General features: G+C 31.8%; 1 protein-coding gene across 1 annotated transcript in view; it reads right to left on the bottom strand.

The window, feature by feature from the left end:
* Nucleotides 1-25066, bottom strand: part of LOC106710646 (guanylate cyclase 32E) — a 39303-nt gene extending 14237 nt beyond the window's left edge. The window contains exons 1-10 of the mRNA XM_045686926.1: nucleotides 25038-25066; nucleotides 22062-22384; nucleotides 13389-13524; nucleotides 13074-13189; nucleotides 8800-8907; nucleotides 5550-5675; nucleotides 5130-5331; nucleotides 4443-4520; nucleotides 1953-2197; nucleotides 951-1096 (exon numbers count right to left, since the gene is read on the bottom strand). Of these exons, the coding sequence (XP_045542882.1) occupies nucleotides 951-1096; nucleotides 1953-2197; nucleotides 4443-4520; nucleotides 5130-5331; nucleotides 5550-5675; nucleotides 8800-8907; nucleotides 13074-13189; nucleotides 13389-13524; nucleotides 22062-22109 (1205 nt within the window). The 5' untranslated portion in view covers nucleotides 22110-22384; nucleotides 25038-25066. The remainder of the gene's footprint in view (nucleotides 1-950; nucleotides 1097-1952; nucleotides 2198-4442; nucleotides 4521-5129; nucleotides 5332-5549; nucleotides 5676-8799; nucleotides 8908-13073; nucleotides 13190-13388; nucleotides 13525-22061; nucleotides 22385-25037) is intronic.

Below are 25066 nucleotides of genomic sequence, written 5' to 3'. Positions count from 1 at the left end.
GTTTGACTAATTTTGGATCAGTTAAAATAAACAAGACCGTATGTCCCAAAGTTTCTGAGGCAAGGTCCGTCGGCTATAAAAGACAAAGAACATCTATTGAAGTTGTGGTTAGGATGAGAAATGTCATAAATTACATACATAGAAGTTTGGTAAAACAAATATGGATTATGGGTTACTTAATTTTAGCAGTAATACTGAATATATAACAATAAATAAACCAGTAGATGTTTATGTTGTTTTTCACTTTCATTTTATCCTTATTATTATTTTCGATATCAATGTTTTCATCATAATATTTCCCAGTGACGTAAATTATACTAAAGGATTATTATTTCTGAAATTCGCAGTAAAGTCCTTGGTGTTAGTTAGTACTTTTGCTTCCAGAAAAACTCTTATAACTATTTTCACTGACAGCCATCAGTTAGTAATAGAACAGAATAACTATAAAAGCTATTAGTGTAACGCCTGGAGAAAATAGAACGCGGCGCGGACAATGCCCGGAAGATTTTTTTAAAACAATTTGCATGCTTTCTGCATCCCAAGTACGGCGACGGAGCAATGTCCAAAATGTGCTCGTAGCATAGTTTTGTTGTACGCAGTCAGCATGCACAATTACGTAGCCACGCTGACAATTGCGATAGTTCACAAGTTGTTTTTATAGTCGACACCGTTCACGACAATTTCTTTTTATTGGTCCTTCCAGTCGGATAGCGGCTGTCATAACCTAAGATATTAAACTAACTGGTCTTATTGTTCCGGTCGAAGGATTATCTGATTTCGCTAATTTCGTGATTCGGAGAATCCAAGTATTAGATAAGATTAGGTTAACCCATGATGATGTCTTCACATTTTTACTTTTTACTTTTTATTTTTTTTTTTCAAATGATTTTTACAGGCAGATTTTCGGGTATTTCATAGTCAATAAGTAATTAAAGGATCCTTTAACGTACCCCATGACGCTGCGATAGGTGGTGTTCCTGATGTACCGCACCAAAGCCCTGCCGTCCCGCGGGTCCTCTCCAATGCTAAGAGCGGTGGCGAGCGCCCGAGCGTACACCCACACCGCATCGTGGAGCCACGCTGCTTCCACGCGAATCTATTGTAATCATATTTTAATGATATATTTTAACTTGCAGAGCCAGTCGGCGCACTAAACATATTAAAAAGTACCTACGTATAGTAGCTTATTATTTTTAAGAAGACTGAAAGCATTCAAAAGATTATGTTACGTACAACGTAACAAACTCTTTTACAATGTACTCGTATGACTGCAGTATACAATATACATATGTACGTATGTAAATTCCTATTCATATCTAAGCATGTCGCTAGTTTTATAGCAACGAAAAAACATGAGAAAGTAAGAATGCAAAAATAGTAACTAGCAGAGTTACGTTTTATCAGAAAACAAAAGTGCAAGCGAGCAGAATATGCAAAGTACGAATTTCTGCATTATGCAGGTTTCAGTTTCATACAAAATGTGTTTGGTATATTTTCGTTACAAAAATTTCAACTTATATTATGCGTTAATTCGTGAAAAAAACATTTTTAAATGATTCCCAGATTTTAAAACACATTAGATAAAGATAATAGATTTTAAGATATAAAAGTGTAGGAAAGACATTCCTTTTAGAATATTTATTCCCTTAGAACTTTAATTCCAAAGTCAATAAGTAGCGTTTAATATGTCGGATAACATTATGCTACAAGCGGTTGTTGAACAAAGAGGACGTACAAAGAATGTGATTATGCGCATACGTATTGACTATTTTCAAGAGTATTGCTAATAATGCTTTTTACATACTTCGACCTTTTTTAATATTATAAACTTTTTTCCCCTTAAAATATATTCTTTCCGCCTTTATTATTTTCGAACACAACAATTAACGCTTGCGACTTTTTTATTTTCTTGAGTTTGTATTAAGTACAACATAATTAAAAGAAAATCTTACCACTTTCCCACCTCCGAACTTGAGTAATGGATTGGTGAAGTTGAACGGTGGTAGTTGGAGCCTTGTGTTAACCTCCCTCGCGAAAGCAGGGTACGACGGCGAAGGTGACGGAGCCACGGCGAGGTATGAACGAAACGCATGGAGAGTTCTTGAGGAGGGTTCGTTGCGCAGAGGCCCAGAGAGGTACCGGATGGCCTCCCCAGCTTCGTACTTGTCCACGTCCACACCGATTGCCGCGTACTCGCCTGTTAACACTCTACTTTATATCACTATGTAAGCTTGGTACTCACCGATATTTTAAATGGTCATTCAAAGCTCAGGGAATTAAATTTCGCGTCCCACTTAGGATCTAATATCGTACAGCAAACTGTCATTATAAAAGCTGTATTTTGGCACGTATATGATAAATTTACGACATAATTATGAGCGAAAAATGAGAAATTACAATGAGACACAAAATGTGTAGAAAATAAACGTCCTCGATTGATCATAGCTATTGACCATGACTTTGTTGGACAAGGAGTTTGTTTGATGAGAAGGGTTAGCCAATTGAAATCTTATTCGATACACAAATTAAATAACAGATTAAAATTGGAAAAGTGAGCCTTTAAGCCTTTATATAATTATCAGTTTCCGTAACTGATGCCTGAATATATTTATATAAAGGTAATAATACATACTCATTTATAACTATTTTGACGTCCAAAATATCAATCCGCGTTCAAAGAGTGAGAGAGAAAAAAACGAGAGTTTAAGTAAACAATATCTAACTGCTTTTTTTTTTTAAATTTCAGTCAAGGTCTGAGATATAAAAGGATAACATTATCATTGTCTTCGAGTATAAAAAGATTTACACAGTGTAAGATTTGACTGATTAAGAGATTTTATATAAGCATTGCGTCTTAGTTATAAAACACTAACTGTCGCCCGCGACTCCGTCCGCGTGGAATTCAAAATAAATTTAGAAACCTGAGTGTTCTTCCAGACTATGTTCTATATCCATCTAAATTTCATCTAGATCCGTTGAGACGTTCTGGAGATACCTTCAAACAAACATTCATCAATCCATCTAAACGTTCGCATTTATAATATTAGTAAGATGTATCTTAAAATATGCAGTGATAAACTGTTTAATTAATATTGTTTAAAGGTGTAAGTGGTACGATTTACATTTTAACTATCAACTTCTTATGTCTTATATTATACGTATATAAATTACAAAAAATATACAGTCGGACCTGGATGAGCGAGACTCGAAGGGAACGCGATATTTTTCTCACTTCTAGAGGTTTCTCGCTTATTCGAGTTCAACTGTATTTATATATAACTGAGAAAGAATACCCGAAAAAAAGTAGTACGAAATACTTGTACTTAATATTAAAAAGTTAAATTAGGCCGACTCTTACAACAGATCAGTTGATTTAATTTTATGCACAATAAAAAGCATCCCGAATGAGCATTCCTTTAATACCACCGGATTCGTTAAATATTTGAGTTATCCATCCAAAACTTATTTATAACACTTTTTATAAAAATATTTTTATAGCTGTATAAATATGTGAAAAATACTGAGAATACGGTAATGTTGAAAAATTCATAACATGTTTCTTTTACCCCGACACATAATATATCAAACATTGTAAGATCGTACTGTGTACCAACAATTCATCGCTCTATATTGCTTTTCTGAGGACGATTTGCGCTTCTTTTCATTCATAACAGCATCTGCTATTGTACGGCGCATGACACTTTAAATGCCGTTACTTTTACTGCATGTTTATGTAAAGGTACGACTTTTAAGACAATTTTCAAATGCACTTTTTACAATTTTACAATTTTGTACTCCATCAGTCATTAAAGTACTGACTAACTTCGACAAATATACGTCTCGTTGTCAAGTAAATATAAGGATAATATTTTATTTATACACCATTTAAATTGTAATCTTATTTTCTTATATACTTGTCATACTTATATTCAGTAAATACTATTAATATACAGATATGTTTGTGTTATTTTTCAGGAGTACGCATTGCTATTTACTTCATTCGTAGCTGGAAAGTTTTCACATTAAATTGTGGACTTAGTTGTCAAAGCTTTAAAGTTAAAAGATAAGCAGATTTTATCGTCTAGAAATTCAATTACAATGAATCAAAGTCCGTTGCCGTGAGACTTTAGCGGCAAGTAAATTAAACTTCGTGTTATAGAATGTTGATGTTATAAATAAATTTAAGTACAATTTAATACTGGACTGAGTGATTGGAAGTATTTATAATTACAAATCATTTCCTTAACCACCGAAAATATAAGCAGTATAGCGGTTTAAAAATATTATGAATGTCGAAAAGGTGAAATACAAAAAACTGCCAGCATTTTTCAGATTGAGTAAATTGTGCTAACATGTTTACGTTGAAGACTATTATTGTTATTAACATGATGCCATTGAGTATTCTAGGTACGTTTATGGTATATTTCAATATTGGCCCTCACCTGAATCTAATAGTTTGAAAGAGTCCAAGGCCAGCATGAGTCCGATGTGATCGTGGTAGAGGCCCACAGACACGTAAACTGAAAAAAATACTTTTATTTGAGAATATAAAAATATACAAATAAGAGAGACATAATAAAACTTAAATAATAATTAAGACATTATTAATTTAAATTTAACACATAAAATACTACGTTAATGATGTAAAAAGTTAAATAAATAACACCTTTATATATTAAAAAAACATGACAATCGTAGTCAACAAACTAAATTAAATCAGTTTCCTTACAACAATCACGAAAAGCAACTCTATTTTTATAAGATGTATAGATTATTATATTTTATCATAGCAAGTAAATTCAATATCAATCCTCAATTTTCCAAGGTCAACTGTACGGAAATGCCAATACGACTGTATTTTAAACTAATTACCAAATAGTGCAAAAATAGCTTGTTTTAATATTTAAGTTTACTAATTAAATGTAGTATATATATATACACTTCTTGTGAATATTGTCAATATTAAAAAGTAAGTTTTATTTATTTTTGTATTAAAGTAACGTTAAACGTAAAAGTGTATAAATAACAGACAGATGCGGCTAAACACTAGTGAAACTCGAGGTATGAATTCTCAACCTAAGTGATAGTCAAAAGGTAAAACCATAACTTTTATTATCAGTGTCACTTACTTCTTGTAGTTTTGTAAGTTTCTCTAACGACATCAATGAAAGGATTGCGGGTGACGTTTTCTTTAATATTCTCGTAGAAGTACGGCTGATTGTATGCTCTCGCCGATAGTACAGTTATCTGCCTATCCTTAGCTGCCTTTATGATAGCCTTTGCGAGTCGAGTGTAGTCATGGTTTGGTGCACATAGGTACACTACACAAATCTGGAGAAATTACAATCATGTTAATATTAGAGATAAACCATAAGCAGAACAGAAACAATTTAAAGAAAAGATAATTACCACCTAAAGGTTTTTGAATGGATAAAATCACGACTTCTATTTCTACTGATTAGTTATGTACTGTACGAAATTCGCTGTGATATATATCATTCGCGATTAGGCATTAAATATGTAAAAGGATATGTAATAAAATATTTTACATGCATGAATTGAAAGTGCGTGAGGGCTGCAACGACGGCGCGAGAAATGTCGATGTCAGAAGGCCGGGTGCGCGCGAACGTCGCGTAGTCCCGCTTGTGTGTGAAGCTCGCCACGTCGCGACAGAACTGTAAACATACTAAAGTTGTTAACAAAACAAACAAATTAATCAGTAAACCTTTAGTTTAATTTATTTAATATAAATTACATTTTAGGAAAGTCACAAAAGGCCAACGTACACGGACTGCTTAAAATAGTCGGTAGTGGCAAGCCCGACGCGACGGTTTGAAATTGGTGCTACAGTCTGCGTAAAGTTGTCCGTGTACGGCATCCAAAAATGTGACTAAGTTTAGAGTTTTAGGACACAAAATTAGGACGAATTGAAATTCCTAAACACTAAAAAAAGAAAGAAAGACTAAACTGTCAACCTTAAATTGACACTGTTAAAGACTTTTCTTATGCGCAAAGAAGATTGTACTTTATTGTTTGTGTTAAAAACTACTTTTTATGTGAATTTAATAACGTGTAGTTAACAGAAGACAATCTAACGAAAGATAAGAAGAAGGTTGAAATTTGCATAAGCCTTGAGTGTCTTGAAAATATTGGATAAGATTGACACAAGCAATTTACTTCACTGTCGTGAACAACCTCTCAGTATGTTATTATACTCAATATAATTATTATTGAGAAATAATATAATCGGATATCAGATTGGATGCATTATTAAAAGTACCTTTGAAATATAGAATAGGCAAACTGGGAAACATTTCTTACTTTAATTACCTTATCGGGCAAATGAGTATTGGAATAAGACATCTTATCGAAAATTTTATTTTAAATAATTTAAATTAAAAAAAAAACAAGAAATCCTACAGACTGAGGCTTTTAGATGGAATAGTGTCATTTATTATCTGTCTTTTAAAACGAAGAGTTTAAATTTGTAATGTACAAATGTTATGGCGAGTAAGCTTTGAATTCGTTCTTTTCACATTTATGCGTAGAATTTTATCTCTGACGTTCTTTTATCTATTAAGACGAATAGAATGATGCCTCAGACGTCCAAATCAGTTTAGTCATTTTAGGCTCTAGACCGGTAAAATGAAATTTACATACATACAAATCCACATATTAAATAAGTCTTTGTCAGTCAGGTTATCAATGTTTACTTTAAACAATGTTGAAAAACTAATAATTTACACATATCTATTACATAGCAGCGATATAGGGTTTGCTACGATATAGGACAATTTGAAGAAAGCACTGTATATGTATGGTAATGTATCAGATCTTTTGTCTCACCATGACGTGAATTGCGCAATATATCATGCGTACGTGCCACTTATTACTTATGCATGCAAGACATTGTTAATCTCTTACTCATGTTATACTTCATCTGATTAAGAAAATATGTATGAGACAAGCTTACATATTTATTTTATTTATTTATATTAAACAGGGTACAAAATACACAGTTACAATAAAAGTGTCTATAAATCCATCGTGGGTTTGTCCAGACACTTTGGTACTACGACATGAAATATAACAGAAGTTTAGTTTTTTTTTAACAGCAACTACTTACCGTCATATACAGGGTCATATCAGAAGATATTAGAATTAAAAAAGTTTAACTGCCATATTTAGGGTTGGTTAATGGACACTTATGCAATACTGCAACGCGGAAAAGAAAGTCGTGTTAGTTACACTATTTATAACTCAAGATCGGTCGAACTGATTTACCTGAAAATTGATGGGAAAGTAGCTTAGAACTAGGAGACGGACATAGAAACTTTTTTTTATCTTGTGTGCATTTTTTTTATACCGCGCGGACGAAGTCGCGGGTAAAAGCTAGTTTAATATATTTGATGCAAGATGTCATAGTGTACGATTTATTTGTATTATAACCGCAGCTTCAAACTATTTCACTAAATTAACTAGACATTATTAACTAGGTATATTTAGTGAACATTCTAATAATATTAGAATTTGATACATCAATCTTGTAGTAATGTACAATTTGATCACGTATTACCAGTTTATTATATTTTCTAGACTAAATTAAACAAATATATTGTACCTACTATCAATATACTGAGTGATTTTGAAAAACACATACCTATTCAAGTAACAATGCACGAGACACAAAAATATGAATCATGTGTCATTGTACAATATACCAAAAATAATAATTAGGAATTACAACAAGATAAAAATATTATTCTGTGTCTTCGTTTAGGACTCCGATAAAAAGAGGGAGTGGCATTTCAACAATTTACTATAAATATTATATTTTGTTAGCCCTATATGAAATTAAATTTCATATACAAAAACTTCACTTTCACCTTCCCCCTAATCGATTGCAGCATTAAAACAACCTGTTATCCGAACAGACGTGCCTGGCACGATTCCACGCGAGCCTTGGACTTTGTTCAAGCGATGGAGAAATTGGCACAGAGCTTCTTGAAATCGAGATATTATGATGATAAAATAGCAATAAAGCTAAACTATTGTATATCAATTGAACGGTAAGCTGATGTCCTCCAGATACGATCTAATAAATGACAAACGCGTGTTGAATTTTTGCCATTGTTGCGGTACTAATGAAGGTAATTATATACATTCAAGGAATGTTGGTAAGTACTTGGCTGTCTACTTTGTCGTCAGACGTCCTCTCCAGTGACTAATTCGACCTACTTCGTCTCTCTCCATTTGTGCAAAGTCACGTAATCTGACAAAGTTCTTTTCGTATTATATTTGCACTATTTTACTTCTGAATGCTTAGTTTATTGCGTAAAAAGAACGTACAGAAAATATTCTCGTAGTTCTCGTAGGTGTTTCCCGTTGGCGGGCACACGGATCGATTAGCCCTGTGGGATTTTTTCCCATTTGGTCGATCGAATCCATAAAATCAATCGGCTCAATGGAATTTGTTGGCCCAATGGCTCAACAGGATCGGTAGCCGGATCGGCACGACCGGAAACACCCGTTACTTTTACCTATTCACCTTGTTTTTTTTCCCTTTTCTATGGTTTATTTTTCTTTAACCGAAATATAGTCAGTGAGTATCATTAATTATTAATTAGTATAAAGTTGAATTAAAAAAAGATAACTTAAAAGGCTTTATTAAGGAAAACACCTTCGAATAAAAAAATAACAAGACCACATGTGTTCACAAACATTTTATACGTATTAAAGTATTATACGAGTAGTGAATTGGTTGTGATTCGTAAGTGGATGATGTTATGCAACACTTACGTAGCTGACCATGGGCAGGTTGAAGGCGGCGGCCATGCGGCCCTCGTGTACGCACGTCTCCTGAGGACCGATGAACGCGGATACATTGGACGCCCACAACGCCGCCACCTGGACACAAATATCCAATATCCATATTAATCTAAACTAAAATAATTACAAAATAGTTTTTCAGTATCATACATTTTAAATGTTAATAAGGCTGAACGAAGAAGGTATATGTTAGGTTAATTTTTTCCAACCAAGTTAATGCGCAATTTGAGAGGATTAAAATTAAACTAATTTAAATTTTTATTCAAAATTCAATTTACGGACGAATAAAAAACAACAAAATCTGAGTATAAGGCAAACATAAAATTCGTTAATATATTTATGTTAAGTATCTTTCTTTTGACCTCAGTATGTTATAAAAATATTCCTTACGGCCCAAATTGTTTTACGAGTACGAGTTTGTATGGCCATGTAAAATAAAATAGAAAATAAATACGATTCCATTGTCTGCTATACAAACACTACGACGTATAGTAAATTTAAAGGATAAGCTACTTCTCGACAGTGGCAATAAAATCTCACTGCGACTTGAGCTTTTTAATAAGTTGAGACCATACATTTTTGCTGCGAATAAAAGAAATAATAAATATTCTGAGCGCAGTTTTTACATCATTTACTTATCAAATAAACGTATATTAACGCAAATAATATCTTTATATTTTTTCAACCCTTTTGTCGGTAAAATAACATTAATTATAAACCTTGTAACAATATTTAATACCTTTTCATGCGATAACCAAAAAAGGATTTATTTATTATACCTGCCTACATTGTTATGAATTTAAAAGTTTCGCTTTCAAAATAAAATAAAACGTGAGAAGTTAAATCGTATGGTATGCGGTGAAAAGAGATGCGATATCTGTTTACGATACGCTTCATTGGGATGAGCATATAAGAAATCTCAATTCTGAATGAATGCATCTTTGCCTCCCTACAATCGTTGCCCGAGGCCCTCGCGACTTGCGCCTTAGAAACGTAAGCTCTGAATGCGTACTGATATCATTTTCGATAAGGGAATTGCGTCATATTTTCGAGGCACGGAGATTGACTTGATATATGTGCCTGTAAAATCGACATTTACGACAAGGATGATCGAATATCTTGAGAAATAAGCGGCTTAGAATTCGGATGCCTTGTCTTTAATATTCTGTCGTTTCTTTAACTTTACTGAAATAGTATTTTTGATTGTGACATTTTTGATGTGTTAATTTATTATCTTCGAATATTTACTAATAACTACTCGTGATAAGAAATCTAAGAACACTGTAATAAATCTTCAAAATGTTAATTCAGGGAGGCGGCGTCATTGTTACTGGCAGTGACGTAGAATAATGTTCTTGTTAAGTACACATACGTCGTATTATACACTTGAGTAATACTAGATCTATTAAAAATTGTAGCCTAAAGGGCTTGATGATTTTATGTTCGTCGAAACGTTTTGTTAATTTTATTGTTTTTACAATTTTCAAATTAAAAATGTCGTCACGTAATACTCTTAATTTTTGAAATTGCTTTATTTCATTGGACATACACAAAATCTTTTTGTTGTTGAAATGTTGACCTCAAAATAAAATTAAAGTAAGATCAGTAACGACTACTTCTATGCAATTTACCGACTTTGTGTTACTGACCGAAGTTACATTTGAGAATTAAATCCTAGACCGCAGTATTTACTTTCATTCAAATTTACCACTGCTAAGTAAGAAATTATAGATTTACGGATAGAATAAAAAGACCTTATAATTTAATTCAGAACGACGTCGGCAAACGAAAATAGAAGTCGCAAGAACCAGTAATGCGGCAAAAGACCTAATTTGAATGTAATTTGATAATAAACGTATTAAGATGATAAAACCATACGTATACTGTACTATGTAAAGTATATTAGTCTAATAAGTGGGCATTGAATGACTTGGACGCTTGTTTTGCCTTCAAATCACCTCTATTACTGGGTCATTGAGATATTCAGGAATAACGTTGTTAAATTATTTCTGGAGTGCGCTACAGTAATTTGTAACACTTTATGAAACTGACAATATATTTACACGTTTAATCGTACAGCTATATTCTAAATCCTTTTTATCAAGGCTTTGTAAATAATCTATATATATAAAAGAAAGTTGTGTTAGTTACACCATTTATAACTCAAGAACGGCTGAATCGATTTGACTGAAAATTGGTGGGCAGGTAGCTTAGAACCAGGAAACGGACATAGGATAATTTTTACCCCGTTTTCTATTATTTTTTTTTTATTCCGCGCGGACGGAGTCGCGGGAAAAAGCTAGTACTTAATATTATTTAATGTAATGCTAGCAATTCGCGCTCCTCAATTCGGAACGTGTTTGGTCTAGTAAGCATTTTATGACTATTTGTTTTATAATTAACGTTACAAGATCTTTTTGTTAATCGTCATCATTAAATCACAATCAAGCAAAATATTTATACTTCATAATTTAGTATTTTTGCTTTGATCCAGTTTTTTTAGCTTTCGGGATTGATAATGATTGAAATAAAGAACGAATAACACACATTATTCGCTCATTTATTCCGTGAATTTAAGAAGACAAAAATGTTTTTTTTTTATGAAATATAATTAAGAAATCAATTAATAAGTTAAAAAGTAATGCGTTTAACGTAACAAAATTTTATTTGACATGACGGCAATAGAGCGAATGATAAAGTAAACGTGGGCTTTCACTGCCAAAATTGTCTTACGAATATATTCTGTCGTTCCACTCATACTGTTTGAGAAAACTAAGATAGTAATATTTTTTACAAGTATTTCAAAAGTGTATTTTAAAGAAAATTTTAATATTATTCAGGCACTTAAATGAATATCCCCCCCCTCCTATCCTCTGCTACAATAATTATAAGTGTAACTAAGTGAAATCATACCATGATAAATAAAAAATAACAATGAAATTAATATTATTGCATATTATGTTATTTATGACTTTGAAAGTGTGTTAAAGGCATTTAATTTTATTAAGGTATTCCTCCGATCATCTGTGAGTCATGTTTAGCTTTATGTAATCTTAATTTATTTATGTATAATATTGCGTGTTATGTAAATTTCAGTAACCTCATCTGTTTTGGCAGATTACATAACTTCATGATTTTAATCTGAATTTAATGTTTTAGTATGACCATTATTTCGTCTCTACTAGTTTTATGTATTTTAGATTCAAACGAATAATCCAAGTATGACAAAATATGTTTTGTTATCCAATGTCTATACAAAGTTTTGTATACATGGATAAGTAAGAAAGTGTTTTAAAGTTATATTTAAACTTGAATATTATGTAAAAGAAAAATGAAAGAGGGACTTTAGATTACGGTTCCTACTAAATAGTTGATACTTTTAGGAATCGAATTTTGTAACCTTAATATATTTAGACGTTTCTTAATTAGAATACCAATTTAAAAATTCCATCGATGAAATATGCCTAATCCTACATCTATTAAAAATTCTGATAACTTTGCAGTGGCAGAGACAGCATTCGATATTGAAAGATAAATGGGGAAAAGTTTTCAATTTAAGCGAAATTCCAAACTTGTGATGAAGGCGCCAGATGTACGTACTCTGCGGTTTCCGTTTCTTTTCTCTTCATGGTTTTATTGCATGTTATTAACTATATATTATAAAAAAAATTTGAGAAGCATTAAAAAAATTAGCAGCAGCAGAAAAAATAGCAAAAACATATGAGCGTTTAACGCAACTGCTCCACAGATAGCTTTCATACAAATTATTGTATGAGATAAAAAATTGAAATAAACGTGTATACACTCCATTTGGCGTTGACGTCAAATGTCTTAACTATTCGGAGGAGTTATTGCCACACTAAACGTTGATCTATTGGCCATAAAATCGAAACTACCAATACACACCCTTGGACGCAGTAAATTGTTCATTCCGATATAAATGAACAAACTAAACTCAATTATTAGTAAATTATAAAAAAATTATGTTAAAATCAGAAATGCAAATTGTGAACCAAGATTTGGAAGCTTTTTTCAGCCAAAATCAGCGAAAATTTACTTTATCCATAATATAGATCAGCCATTTTACTGATAGTATAATATTAAGGAAACTGCAAAGATGTGAGAAGAGGATAAAGACTATAATTCTTTGTTCAATATCGTGCAGTCTTTGTCTATTTTCGTTTAGGAAAACTTGACTTCAATGATTTAAAATTATGTAAGTAAATTTATATTTAATAACCCACCTGTTTTATAGACACTTCTTCTTGACCGTAAGTTTCAGCGACGATGAATTCCAGGGAATGTCCCATCGTTCCAAGCAACTTCTCGTTCACTTCGTCCACGGCCATAGAAATCGCCCCTAAACAAAAACAACTAGGGTAATTAAATGAACATGTCCAATTATGAGTTTTTTTCGTAATTTTATAATGCACGGACACAAATCTTTTCTTACGGTGACATAAACAACGTAGAATTTTTTTGGCTCATAATATAGGTAGCCAAATATTAAGAAACGCTTCATTATATATGTTAAAAGAAAATATGAAATTATCTTTTACCTGATATGACTCGTCCTGGTCTTTCATAAGTAAAGTCGCCTGGACGTCTCTGCGAGCCGGTCAGGTATCCCAATGTGAATATCTCTCCTCGGGAATTATCGAACGATGTTATTAATATATACCAACACCAATGCCACTGAAACAAAACAACATTCTTTTAAATTCAAAATGTAAATTTTTTATAACGGCGTTATAATAGTCAAATCAATGTCAATCAAATTGTACTAACTACATTTAATTTATTGTAAAGTTTGATGAAATTAATGTGGCTTTTTATAATTAGTAATTCATTCAAACTAATTAAATTTCAAAGCTTTCGTTGCTGCCGTTAAAAGTTATCACCCAGTTAGTGCTCGACCCTACAGATCGAAACGAACATGTGTGACAAACATTTTTCCGATATTGGCTTCTCGTAAAACAAAGTTAAGTGTGCGAATTGCGAACAAGCTAACGTTATAACTTATAATATTTTTTATTTACTCTAACTTCCTGCTGTGACACTTAGTTTTGATTTATGTATCCAAGCTCTTAGCAAAAGCTACTGCCTACGTATCGTAAATATTAGAATATCATGTTATGTACTTCTATTTTATAGGTAAAGTTAGGAGCAACTGAGATTACTAACGCTCACAAATCTATTGGTTGTTAGAGTTGTGAAAGCTTTTTCATTTTCTTGGACATTATCTATCATATATCAACAACATACAGAAAACTTACATCGAATAAAATGTCATAAGAACTCTTTTTTTGTTATTAATTTTATTTCTTTATGTTTTTTTGTACTTTTGATCTATTACTAGCCAGCGGGTTCAAAATTCTGACCTTCAAAGACTAATTAAATAGTTACATATTTCTTGGTCATCTGACAATTTTTAAATCGGTAAAAGTTACGTGGACAGCCTTGTCAAGGCATGGTCTTGATTAATTCCATATCAGAAACGCGATGCCTGACTTTTGCATTGCGAAACAATATACTCTCTGAACTGTTCGAAATACTACATTATTACCATCTTAGAGAGTAATCTTTTAATGATACTTTTACTTATTACCCGACTGTTTCATAAGGGTATTGTTTTTCCCGCGTAGGTTAGTAGGTATGTACATATGTTCTTTATGTATGCGGGTTTTGTATGTGTATAAGTTCCATTGTGGTTGCCTGTAAGCGACTGAACTGAATTTAAAGATTAAGATGTTATTCGATTTGCATTATGAGTATTATAGGGGTATATATATTACATATTTATTATGTATTTTTTTGTCATTTACTCTTTCTCTTTTCTCTTTTCACATTCTTCTATTTTTTCTAAACGACATTCGACAGCGTATGTGCTTATATAATGAACATACTGCCCGATAATTTGTAACAAGTTTTGGCCTTTAAGCCGTTGGTATGGAGAGCACCGAAACTTGTTTTAGAGCGACAGGTTCACAAGTGCACGTATGAGGCCGACACAATAAATTGTTGCGTATTGTGTAATGTTCGTAAGCATCGCATCGCATCGACATTGTTCTGTTAACTTTCACCTTAGAATTTCACTGCTGTGATACATAGAGACCAATATGGATTAAAGTGCTTTATTGTTTGCGGTTGTGACTTGCAGTAATAACAACAAAAACTGTTAAAGTGTGGTTGGATTTTAAAAACTATCTCGTTGCCTATAATTGTATTTTAAAGAAGGGACTGACGTAAGTCAGAGTAATTTGATGGTTACTAAGTGGGACCCTTACTATTACAATCGTTCACTAAGGAATCCATAAGTATCCCTTAAATGACTATGAGTTAGTTGAAACTAGTAAATATACTAGTTTAATGTAATTATAAAGATTTTTTTTGTAATAATGTTTATCTCTTAAAAGTCTGTATTTCTTTAACTTGGTTTATATATAGAGATAGTTATAATCTGCGTATTAATTATAATGTTAGTAGTGAATGAAATGCTTCTGACGGGAGCCGTCACTAGATGGGAGTGCGCTTTGTTCACAATAATGTTAAAAATAGCTGCCGAGATATATTTATATGACTATGACCGGGTTAAAACAACTCCTGTAATTAGGGTCTCGTGTTTTAATGTAATTTATCAAATAAAAATTCAGCGAACGTAATATCGTACTAATCGATATGATTGACGTGAATAAACACTAAAACTTTAAAAGAAATTCAACAATATCAAAGTTCAAACTGAATGAAAACTGACATCCGTCAGATTACGATTTAGAATATTGGCATCAACAATAATGTTAAACTGTCTAGTTTTTAAAATTATACCGTACCCTAGAAAGATACAAGCTAAGCTTATTATTATAATGAAAGAAAAGGTAAAATGAAACACCGTGCCCTATAAACAAAGCAATTATTTTTTGCTATTGAAATGAAATTTTGTATGAAGTAAAGAAAAGTAGATTTTAATGTTAAACCTTTAAGCCATCATAACTTTGAAAGTGGGTGCTCATTGTAACAAAATGCTGTTTTATAAATTTGAAAACTATTTAAAAGCTTTTTTATATTTTATAAGTAGAACTTATTTAATTAAAACAAAGATTATTACTTAAAACGAAACTTGGCTCATTAAAAAAGTACTTGGAATCCTTTTTCTCTGCCGTGACATTTAACACTCGGAAAGTTTTCCTTGAAATATCTTTTACTTGCCGCTGCTCTTATGTCGCTTTATTAGCCCGAGTGGAAATTGTGCCACACAAACACAAAGTGATTAAAATACTCTTAAAAAATGTCACCTTATATTAATAACATAATAATCATAACAAATAACTAATAAGTGACCGCTTTTACAAAAAAGTATCAAACAATTTGAATTGTTTTTTTATATACTCTCTAAACAGATTTATTTTGTTGTGAGGAGGACAAACGCCAAGTGCGCAACATGAGTAGCTTTAAACAATTGCACAGCGTTGTTATAAAATGCAATATTTTACATTATAATCCTCAAGAAAGATATCGAATGAATGCTTTCCTGAACAAACTGATCCCATTCACAGCAACTAATTAACAGTCCAATTCAACATCCTCTTAGGATGTAAGCACCGATTGGAGGATCAAAATAATAAAAGGAGAAATAAATAGCCAATAAGCCAATAACTATTAGAAAAGTTATCCACTGATTTCTAGGCAGTTGTTACCAAAAGCAAATAACAACATTCGTCTAGTATAATGAACATTCGGCCATCGCTTGTTGTTGATTTATAACAACAATTTTTGATTTTAGATTTTTAGGTTATAATTTTTGAACGAAAATTCTTTGGGCTAAAATAGTTTTAACAATAAATAAAAATTGTGGCGCCTTGTAATATATTATGTTGTATTCTATTTACATATGTTGCTAATTTAAATTTTTATAGTCGCGCGTGTAATAACATCAAAAGAAACGGAGAAGTTCATGAATAGATATCTGTAAATAAATTGTAGTTTAAACATAATATCTAGGGCGTTAACTCTCAATATAAACAACTTTAAGCGGTATTTAAATATAACTTGGGTTCAAATATTACGAATATTTTAAATATTATTCTGTTACAATATGACACTTATCTACTTTTTGTGAATACCATAATTATTGATTAACTTCATACTCTCATCTTCCTTAAAGTGCAAGAAAGTAACTACATAGACTATTTACTACTACTACTACTACTACTACAGCCTTATGATAATCTTTTTTTGATTTGTCTTTTTCTAGTTATTTCTGATCACAGACATGAATGTTTGCTGGAAAAATATTTTTTCTAGCACAATTTACAGCTCAAGGTTTTTCTCTTTGTCTATAAAAGGATTTTGGCGTACGATACGAGAATTTCTTACCTGGGGTATGGAAATCAGACGTTTATGTAATTCGATATCATTGGTGAAACTAAGGAATGTTTTCTCTTTACACGAGTAACCAGGATGTGTGCGCCGTATCTCCAACGGAACGGTTTTTATGCGAGCACTTGATAACACAATTTGACACCGCAAAGCGCAAATGCAAAAATGTTTTGCGCTCGCCTCCAGGGGCTTACGTTTATGAATGAATTTATGATCATTGAAGTTTGTATCTGTAGGTTCTGTTTTTGTAGTAGAATTTTTGAACTTGTATGTAGCTTTAGTAATCTAAAAAAACTTTCATGACATATGACGTAAGTGATAGTACTAGACAGGACAGATAGAACTAATTACACCCATCCCTAGCTAGCATTTAAAGTTTCCTTGTTTTTTTACTCATTTACGGGTATTAAAAACTTTTTTAATTGTAACGTTATGTTATCTGCTTATGGTAATTTAGCGTACCGTAGTTAGCTTCTGATGTAATTCTAATCGAAGTGGTCGATAACAGTTTGTGCGAAAGATAGTGCAACGGCATAGTGCGACATTGACACACTTGTCGCGTCTCTACGTCACTACCTCGCCGCGCCGACACGCGCTTTGGAATTCTTAACGCCTTTAATAAACATACAATTGTATTACATTCCCTTTGCCCTTCATCCTTTTTATCATCTTAAGGTAAATGTTGACTACAATTAGGCTGAGATAGCTTCTGTTATCTAGTCCGTTTTAACACAATTGTATTCAGTTATGAATCTTTGGTTTTTCACTAAGTTCTAGGCATATTAAGTTAAAAATTGATTGAATACTCTTTCGTGTGCAAGAATTTCTTGAAGAATTAGATTGTTAGTCTGTTTTTAATTTTATTTAAGGAACTTAATTTTCAATTAACACCCGTGCTACATTATAGAAAATATTTGTTATACTTTATGAACAGTTAATTTTGTTTACAAGGAATCAGTATTTTATTTTTAGTTTTGTGTACACTAATCGCCATGACACACGCACAATTACATGTTTTGTATTAATTTAAGGCAAAAAAGCTTAGTTGCTTGAAAAGTTCATGTCGATTAAGTTACTTCAGTATAGGTCTTAAATTATATTTACATTTTTTAATTATTTGTATGTTAAAATTAAAAGTTCGAGTGATTTATTTAATTCTAAACAAACTATTACGTTTATTTTACGAACAAAGAGAAAGAATAAATTTTAAAGCAACATCGCAACATCGTTGGCATAAAAACTTTTTTTTGTAAATTAGTATTCAGACAGTAAACCGCCCGTATATTACGGAAGGCTTGAACCCGCATCATTAAGCGACGATGAGTGATCCGCCGGCGCCCGCGCAACCTTCCCGCCACAAAGCCTCATTACATACTAATGTCGGTTTACAGACATTGCTATTTAACAGTGATTCAGTGATATAATTCGTGAGAAAGCAAAACCGCTCGGACCAATGCCGGCCTGTTGTGATCTGCTACCATTAAAGCTCGAACTCTGGTAAATCTTAAAATTTACCAGTCGGTACTAGTCAGTATGGTAAAAATTCCGTGAGCTTAAATTATTTCGAACATTTACATTCACTTCGTCAATCATAAGATATACATACTACTTAAAATGCTCGGTAAATGTCGATAAACAGCTAATTAATTAAATAAATATTTTTCAATTTATAAAAAAAAACAAATTAAATAATCTTTAAAACATAACATTAAACGGGTGTTTATAGACATTTACCGAGTATTTGAAGTAAGTCTTGGTCAACCAATTGAATAGTGGTAAATGCTCGAAATAAACGAAGATAACAAAACTTTTCCGACTATTGCCATAACTAATTGGTAAATTTTAGGATTGACCGAAGTTTTTGCTTTTACAATAACATAAGTATGTTTGCTATTTTAATCTAATTGTAAAAGTTAATTATCATGCAGGATAGTGGAATAGCTGTATAATTTCGTCACAGACATCGGCCGGACGATCTATATCACGATTTGAAAACAAACTGGTTTTTGTCATCATGCTTGAATACTCAACATAGAACATATTGTAAATTGTTGACAAGATCAGGACGGTAATATTTTCTTTGGACATACAATTAATTCGTCAATTAGAGAAGGAAATGTAAAGATATTAGTAACATATGCAATCGTATAATATCTGTTACCTTCAATAAATCGTGAGAATCAATCGAGGGCACGAGCGATGGTCAAGTATCATCGTTATTATCTTTGCCTGTGATAACAATAAAATAGCATTTTAATAGGAAATAACGTTATTGTGACTGCGATACAATGTCAAAAAGTTCCATAAAACGTTTATATCTTTTGCTGTAAAGTATCGACGTTTTATTTATAAGTATTATATTTCTCCGGGTCCTATTATCTATACATATAAAAGAAAGTCGTGTTAGTTACACTATTTATAACTCAAGAACGGCTGAATCGATTTGACTGAAAATTGGTGGGCATGTAGCTTAGAACCAGGAAACGGACATAGGATAATTTTTACCCCGTTTTCATCATTTTTTTTCCGCGAGGACGGAGTCGCGGGTAAAAGCTAGTATGCAATAAAAAGAGCTGTGTTAACGAAACATGTTACCCGCATTAACTCTCTGGCTTGCCTTACGACTCTATCTTATGCACACGTTAGCAATAAATAAATAAAAAATGTCAGAAAAAAATGTACAAACATAACTTATAGAATACTTTAAAATAATATTTTAAAATCTTTGGTACTGTACTTAGGGAGATGGGGGAAGGCTGGGCAGTGGGGACACATGGTCACCCTCTGTTGTTCCTAATTAATACATAGATATTTTTCTATTTTGGTAGTAAATATATACTTTAAGCTTCTGTGGGAGTCATTAAATGTGTATCCGTCGTTTAAATTAATATGCTTCCGTAATCATAATGAATACATTGCAATGAATAAATGGAAAAACTGTTTTATGGTTACTTATTAGTCGTTAAACATATGTCTCTACAAGGAAAGTAACAAGATCACATGAATGGCGGAACTTAGCATTATTTATGCTTATGACGTAGATTACATAGGAGATGAGAAAAAATTCAACAGTTGTTAAAAACAACTGTGTAACAGGTAATACTTAAGAGATCGAAAACATATTTTTTTCACCGCGTAATTGATACCATTACTTTAACAAATTTCAATTACGGCTTGTCAGTACTAATTATTAACAGCGATAATTGGAGTTTTTTTTCATTTATTTAACAATAAGCATTTATGAAAATACCATATCTAAAGAGTTAACATTAATTAATTTAAACAGAAACACTGCAAAGACTTTTCTTGCATATTAATCAGTAAATGGTGCATTTATTAAGAACTCTTATTGCGGCCGTTTCCAAGGCAGCGGATTGCGTGATAAATCATACTTCTTTAAAACTATTTCCTACAGAAACATTAAAATGATTTACGAGATCGACTTCCATAGCCTTTTTTTAAACATCCAGAAGGGATTAATTAGTCTTTATAATTATTATTTACTGCTAAGCGAAGTAATGAAACAGTTAATAGAAGGAACTTATGAAATTGTATTAGTTCAAATTTGAGATACAAGTTAACAAACAATTCTAGATATGCAGAGAGAGGTCTGAACGCCTAGAGACCTAAAGCTCTCTACAAACCTAGCCTTAAAGTGACAAAACGCCTGCAACATTAATTGACAATTCTTTATCCGTTACTATATTAGATAACATATTCCGTAGTACAAAAATGCATATTTGTGAACGTTCCTTAAAGATATAATAGTTAATTAAACTATAGCTCAGCTACATTATGTATTTTTAAATCCGCGCTAATTGAGTCGCGGGCAACAAATACTCCTGTGTAGCAAAACACAGTTAAAAGGACCACGGTCAGCTGAAGGAAAATTAGTTTAAAAAATCGTTGGCGTACTACATATCAAATCCTAATAAAATTTCCTCGTAAAAAAACGTAGATCGAAACCTACTTTTCGTTTGCGACGAGGGACTTAAATTAGGATTTAGGTTCTTTTGGATATGTCAGCATACTGTCTTCTTAGAAGAAAGTTACCTGGTATTTTGCATCATTACAAATATTTATGACGAACGAAAGGTTTGGGTACCAACTTAATTAAACTTACTTCTAATTAAATACATTTATTATATATGTGAAGGAATCAATGTATCAACATAGATAATGTCTAGTAGCGACATTTTGTTAACATTTCAATTGTCTAATCAGTTTAGTGTTAATGTTAAAATATTTATAAAGGTTATCAAATGTACTTTATTTGCTTTATCATTTAATGCTAGAAAATTTAAAATTGATTTATTTCGATTTCATAAATCAGAAAAATATAAGAAAATACTGTGCACTCTATTAAAGAATTTTCTTAGTACGTGGCCCAAGCTAGTCTTGGATTATCGTAGAAGTAACTAATTAGACGCTTTAAGTTCGGGCACAGGTTCTTTGAGTAAAATTAGGGCTACGGTTTCAATTTCTGAGGACAATTTGGTATCGTTTTCTCCCTGTGTATTTTTTTGTAAATGTTAATATTTTTTTGTTCAGCCCTGACCCACTATCATGGCATTACCGTAATAACACGTAATCAATGGAATTATGTCGTACACAGAGAGAGATAGAGCCGAACAAAATAAGTACACTTTTTTGTGTTCAAGTTAATTTATTTTATACGATTTTTTACTTAGATTTGCAAGAGCGAAATAACATTTGTAAAATATTTATTGATACATTGGCAGTTTGTCTTAAACAAAAAAAGTAATGTTTTATAACGGTGATAAATAAAAACATTAAAAAAATTTGATACTATAAAATGTGTTACAAAATAATGCAATTGTTATTTACTAACTCACCATTGCCCATGTGAATATTTTCACCATTTTCAAATTTTTTACTAACATTCAAAAGAACATAACTTCAATTTATTATGCACATTACTAGTAACATGTCTGTTTTGATTAACTGGCGATATTATGGTTATGTTAGAAAGTGATCATTTTCCCGCCATTGTGCAAAGTTTCGCGCGCGCGGCTCCGTGCGTTTTGCGCACGTCTCTCGTCCTCCGTTGACGCTTGTGTACTGCCGATGCCGGTTTTCTAGTCAGCTAGTCACCAAAATGTAGACTAGCTTTTTGGTTTACTTACCGCCTTTCTGTATACATTTAGTGACGAACTAGCTAGGAAATTAAAAATAGCGATTAATAAATTAAAAAGTTCTATCGATTTCCATTTCCATTAAACATTTTCTTCGAAATTGCTCAAGTACTTACAAAATTCGAATGATAATTATAAATAGTAAGATTAATTAATAAACATAGATAATATGCTATTTAAAATACTCGGGTGGCTAAGTTATTGCAACCAATCAAGGACCATATCGAATCTCTTAAATTTTGAACTAGTTTCCACTACCATTATGTACATCGTAAATCAACATTTTAGTGATCCTACCAATTTGAATTACGTAGGTACATATTTTACATAACATGTTACTTTAATTCTAAGTGTCATTCTCGTATTTCAAAATTGATATTAAATATTATAATTTATTCAGAACTAGCTTTTACCCGCGACTCCGTTCGCGCGGAATAAAAATAGAAAACTGGGTAAAAATTATCCTATGTCCGTTTCCTGGTTCTAAGCTACTTGCCCACCAATTTTCAGTTAAATCGATTCAGCCGTTCTTGAGTTATAAATATTGTAACTAACACGACTTTCTTTTATATATATAGAGATGTAAAACATCGCAAGAATTGTCGCAAGTTTATTTAACAGTTGGCATATTTCCAAGTCTTCATAGAAAATTTCTTCAGTTGTTAAAAAGGCTCCTAACCGAGAATTTTGCTTTTTTTAGCTCTCTTGAATATTGCAAGAAAAATGAACGCGACATATTTTTGATATTTATTATTAAATTCAGACGAATAAATTGTTTCCAGAATTAGTTTTGTAGTCTGAGATTATAGCTATGAAAATTGGAGAGACGTAAACATAACGAAATAGTAAACAGTCCTTTTATAGTCGGCCTCAGTATCTTCTAACATATTAGTTTTTATTTTATTTATTATTCGATAAATTCGAATATTATTTAATTAGTTTGTCGATCATTTAATTAGACTACTAATTAGTATAGTGTTACATTATTGTGCAATAACATTATTCACTACAATCTCTACTAAATTTGATATTATCTGATATTAAGTTGGCAATGAAAATTGTTTAATAAGCCTTTGTCTTTGTGACTAACTTGGAATACAATTTACAGTAAAAATGTTTTCTAAACACATAAACTTAAAAATCCTTCAATGTTTTCAAATTTGAATGTTTTCGAAGCTGGAGGTATTCAAGTGGCGGTATGAATGGATACGTATAGCATGGGTTGCAAGCGGTCAAGGCAAACCTGCTTAATGTATCAACTTACTTCAAAATGTGTCTGCTCATATGTATGTAATGCGTCATTTGTTAACGTATGTATATATAACTCTTTTATAACATAATATAGATAACGTATTTGTATTTATATTAACGAGTTTGAATATTTCATGTCACTATCTCCTTTTTCATTTCTATATAATTTTACTTTAAATCATCCTGGTTTTTATTTATCACTAGCTGTCGCCCGCGACTACGTCCGCGCGCATTTAAAAAAAACTTAATAGGGGTATGAAAAATAGATGTTGGCCGATTCTCAGACCTACTCAATATGCTCACAAAATTTCATGAGAATCGGTCAAGTCGTTTCGGAGGAGTTTAACCACAAACACCGCGACACGAGAATTTTATATATTAGATTTTAAAACTACGAAATTAAAGGTTCAAATAAAAGCTATTTGCTTATTTTACTGGCACTGTTGCCACTAAAACCATTAATTTTATAAACATTCTAAATTAAATAAATATAATTTACATTGCACTCAAGTCACTTCGCACAATCATATGAAATAACAGCCCGTACAATTAACACATGCTAAATAACGATTAAGGGCGTTTAAAGTAATTATGACTTTATTTTTAAACAATTTAAGTGCTCTGTCTGTTGATCAAGCTATAAAGTAGGATGTAAACCAAAAGCGAATAAATAAACTCGCGATGAAGGAAATGCGCGCTCTACATTTACCACATCAGCAAACTTGTAAAGATTTTAAGAGGTTATTCGTCATTCCTTCAAATTAATCAAGTATTTTTTGGCCGAGAAGTCCAGGCAGAAATAATTACCTAATTTTATTAATTAATTAAATGCATGTTTGTATAGATAGATGAATGTTTGTTAGAAGGTATCTCCAGATCTGCATGGATCTCGTTAAAATTTGGCATAAATGTAGAAAATAGCCTAGAACACATAAGTTACTAATTAAGTTTTTTTTTCAATTCCACGTGGACAGAGACGCGGGCGACCACTGGTGCATTACGAACTTAACTTTTTTTATTGACGTTACCATTAGCAACAGTTTATTTATTGTAATTATATAACCACTGTTCGATGTTATTTAGATGTCAGTAGGTTAGTACCGTCTAATCTTACAAATAAAACGTTTAGAGTGAGTTAAACTGAAATAACTTAAGTAAATATTTAACCGGTTCAGTGTCATTATTGTTATATATCATGGTTTGTTTGACATACATATCAATAAGTATGTCACATTTTTTTAAAGTTTAAGGATCGTGAATTGTTCAATATGTTTATATTGATGTTGAAAATTATGACATTTTAAGACTTAAAATCACAGTGACCCGAAAAATAATTGAAGCGCTGCACAAATTTACCGTAGAAAATGCAAGGAAAATGAAAGTCCAAATTAAATTTTGATGATAAATATAATAAACATAACTTACATTTCAATATTTTTTCACTTATAAATAAA

The sequence above is a fragment of the Papilio machaon genome, chromosome 4, assembly GCF_912999745.1.
Source record: "Papilio machaon chromosome 4, ilPapMach1.1, whole genome shotgun sequence".
Taxonomy (NCBI): domain Eukaryota; kingdom Metazoa; phylum Arthropoda; class Insecta; order Lepidoptera; family Papilionidae; genus Papilio; species Papilio machaon.
Note: the sequence above shows the minus strand (reverse complement) of the source record. Positions and strands in the feature narration are given on the sequence as shown.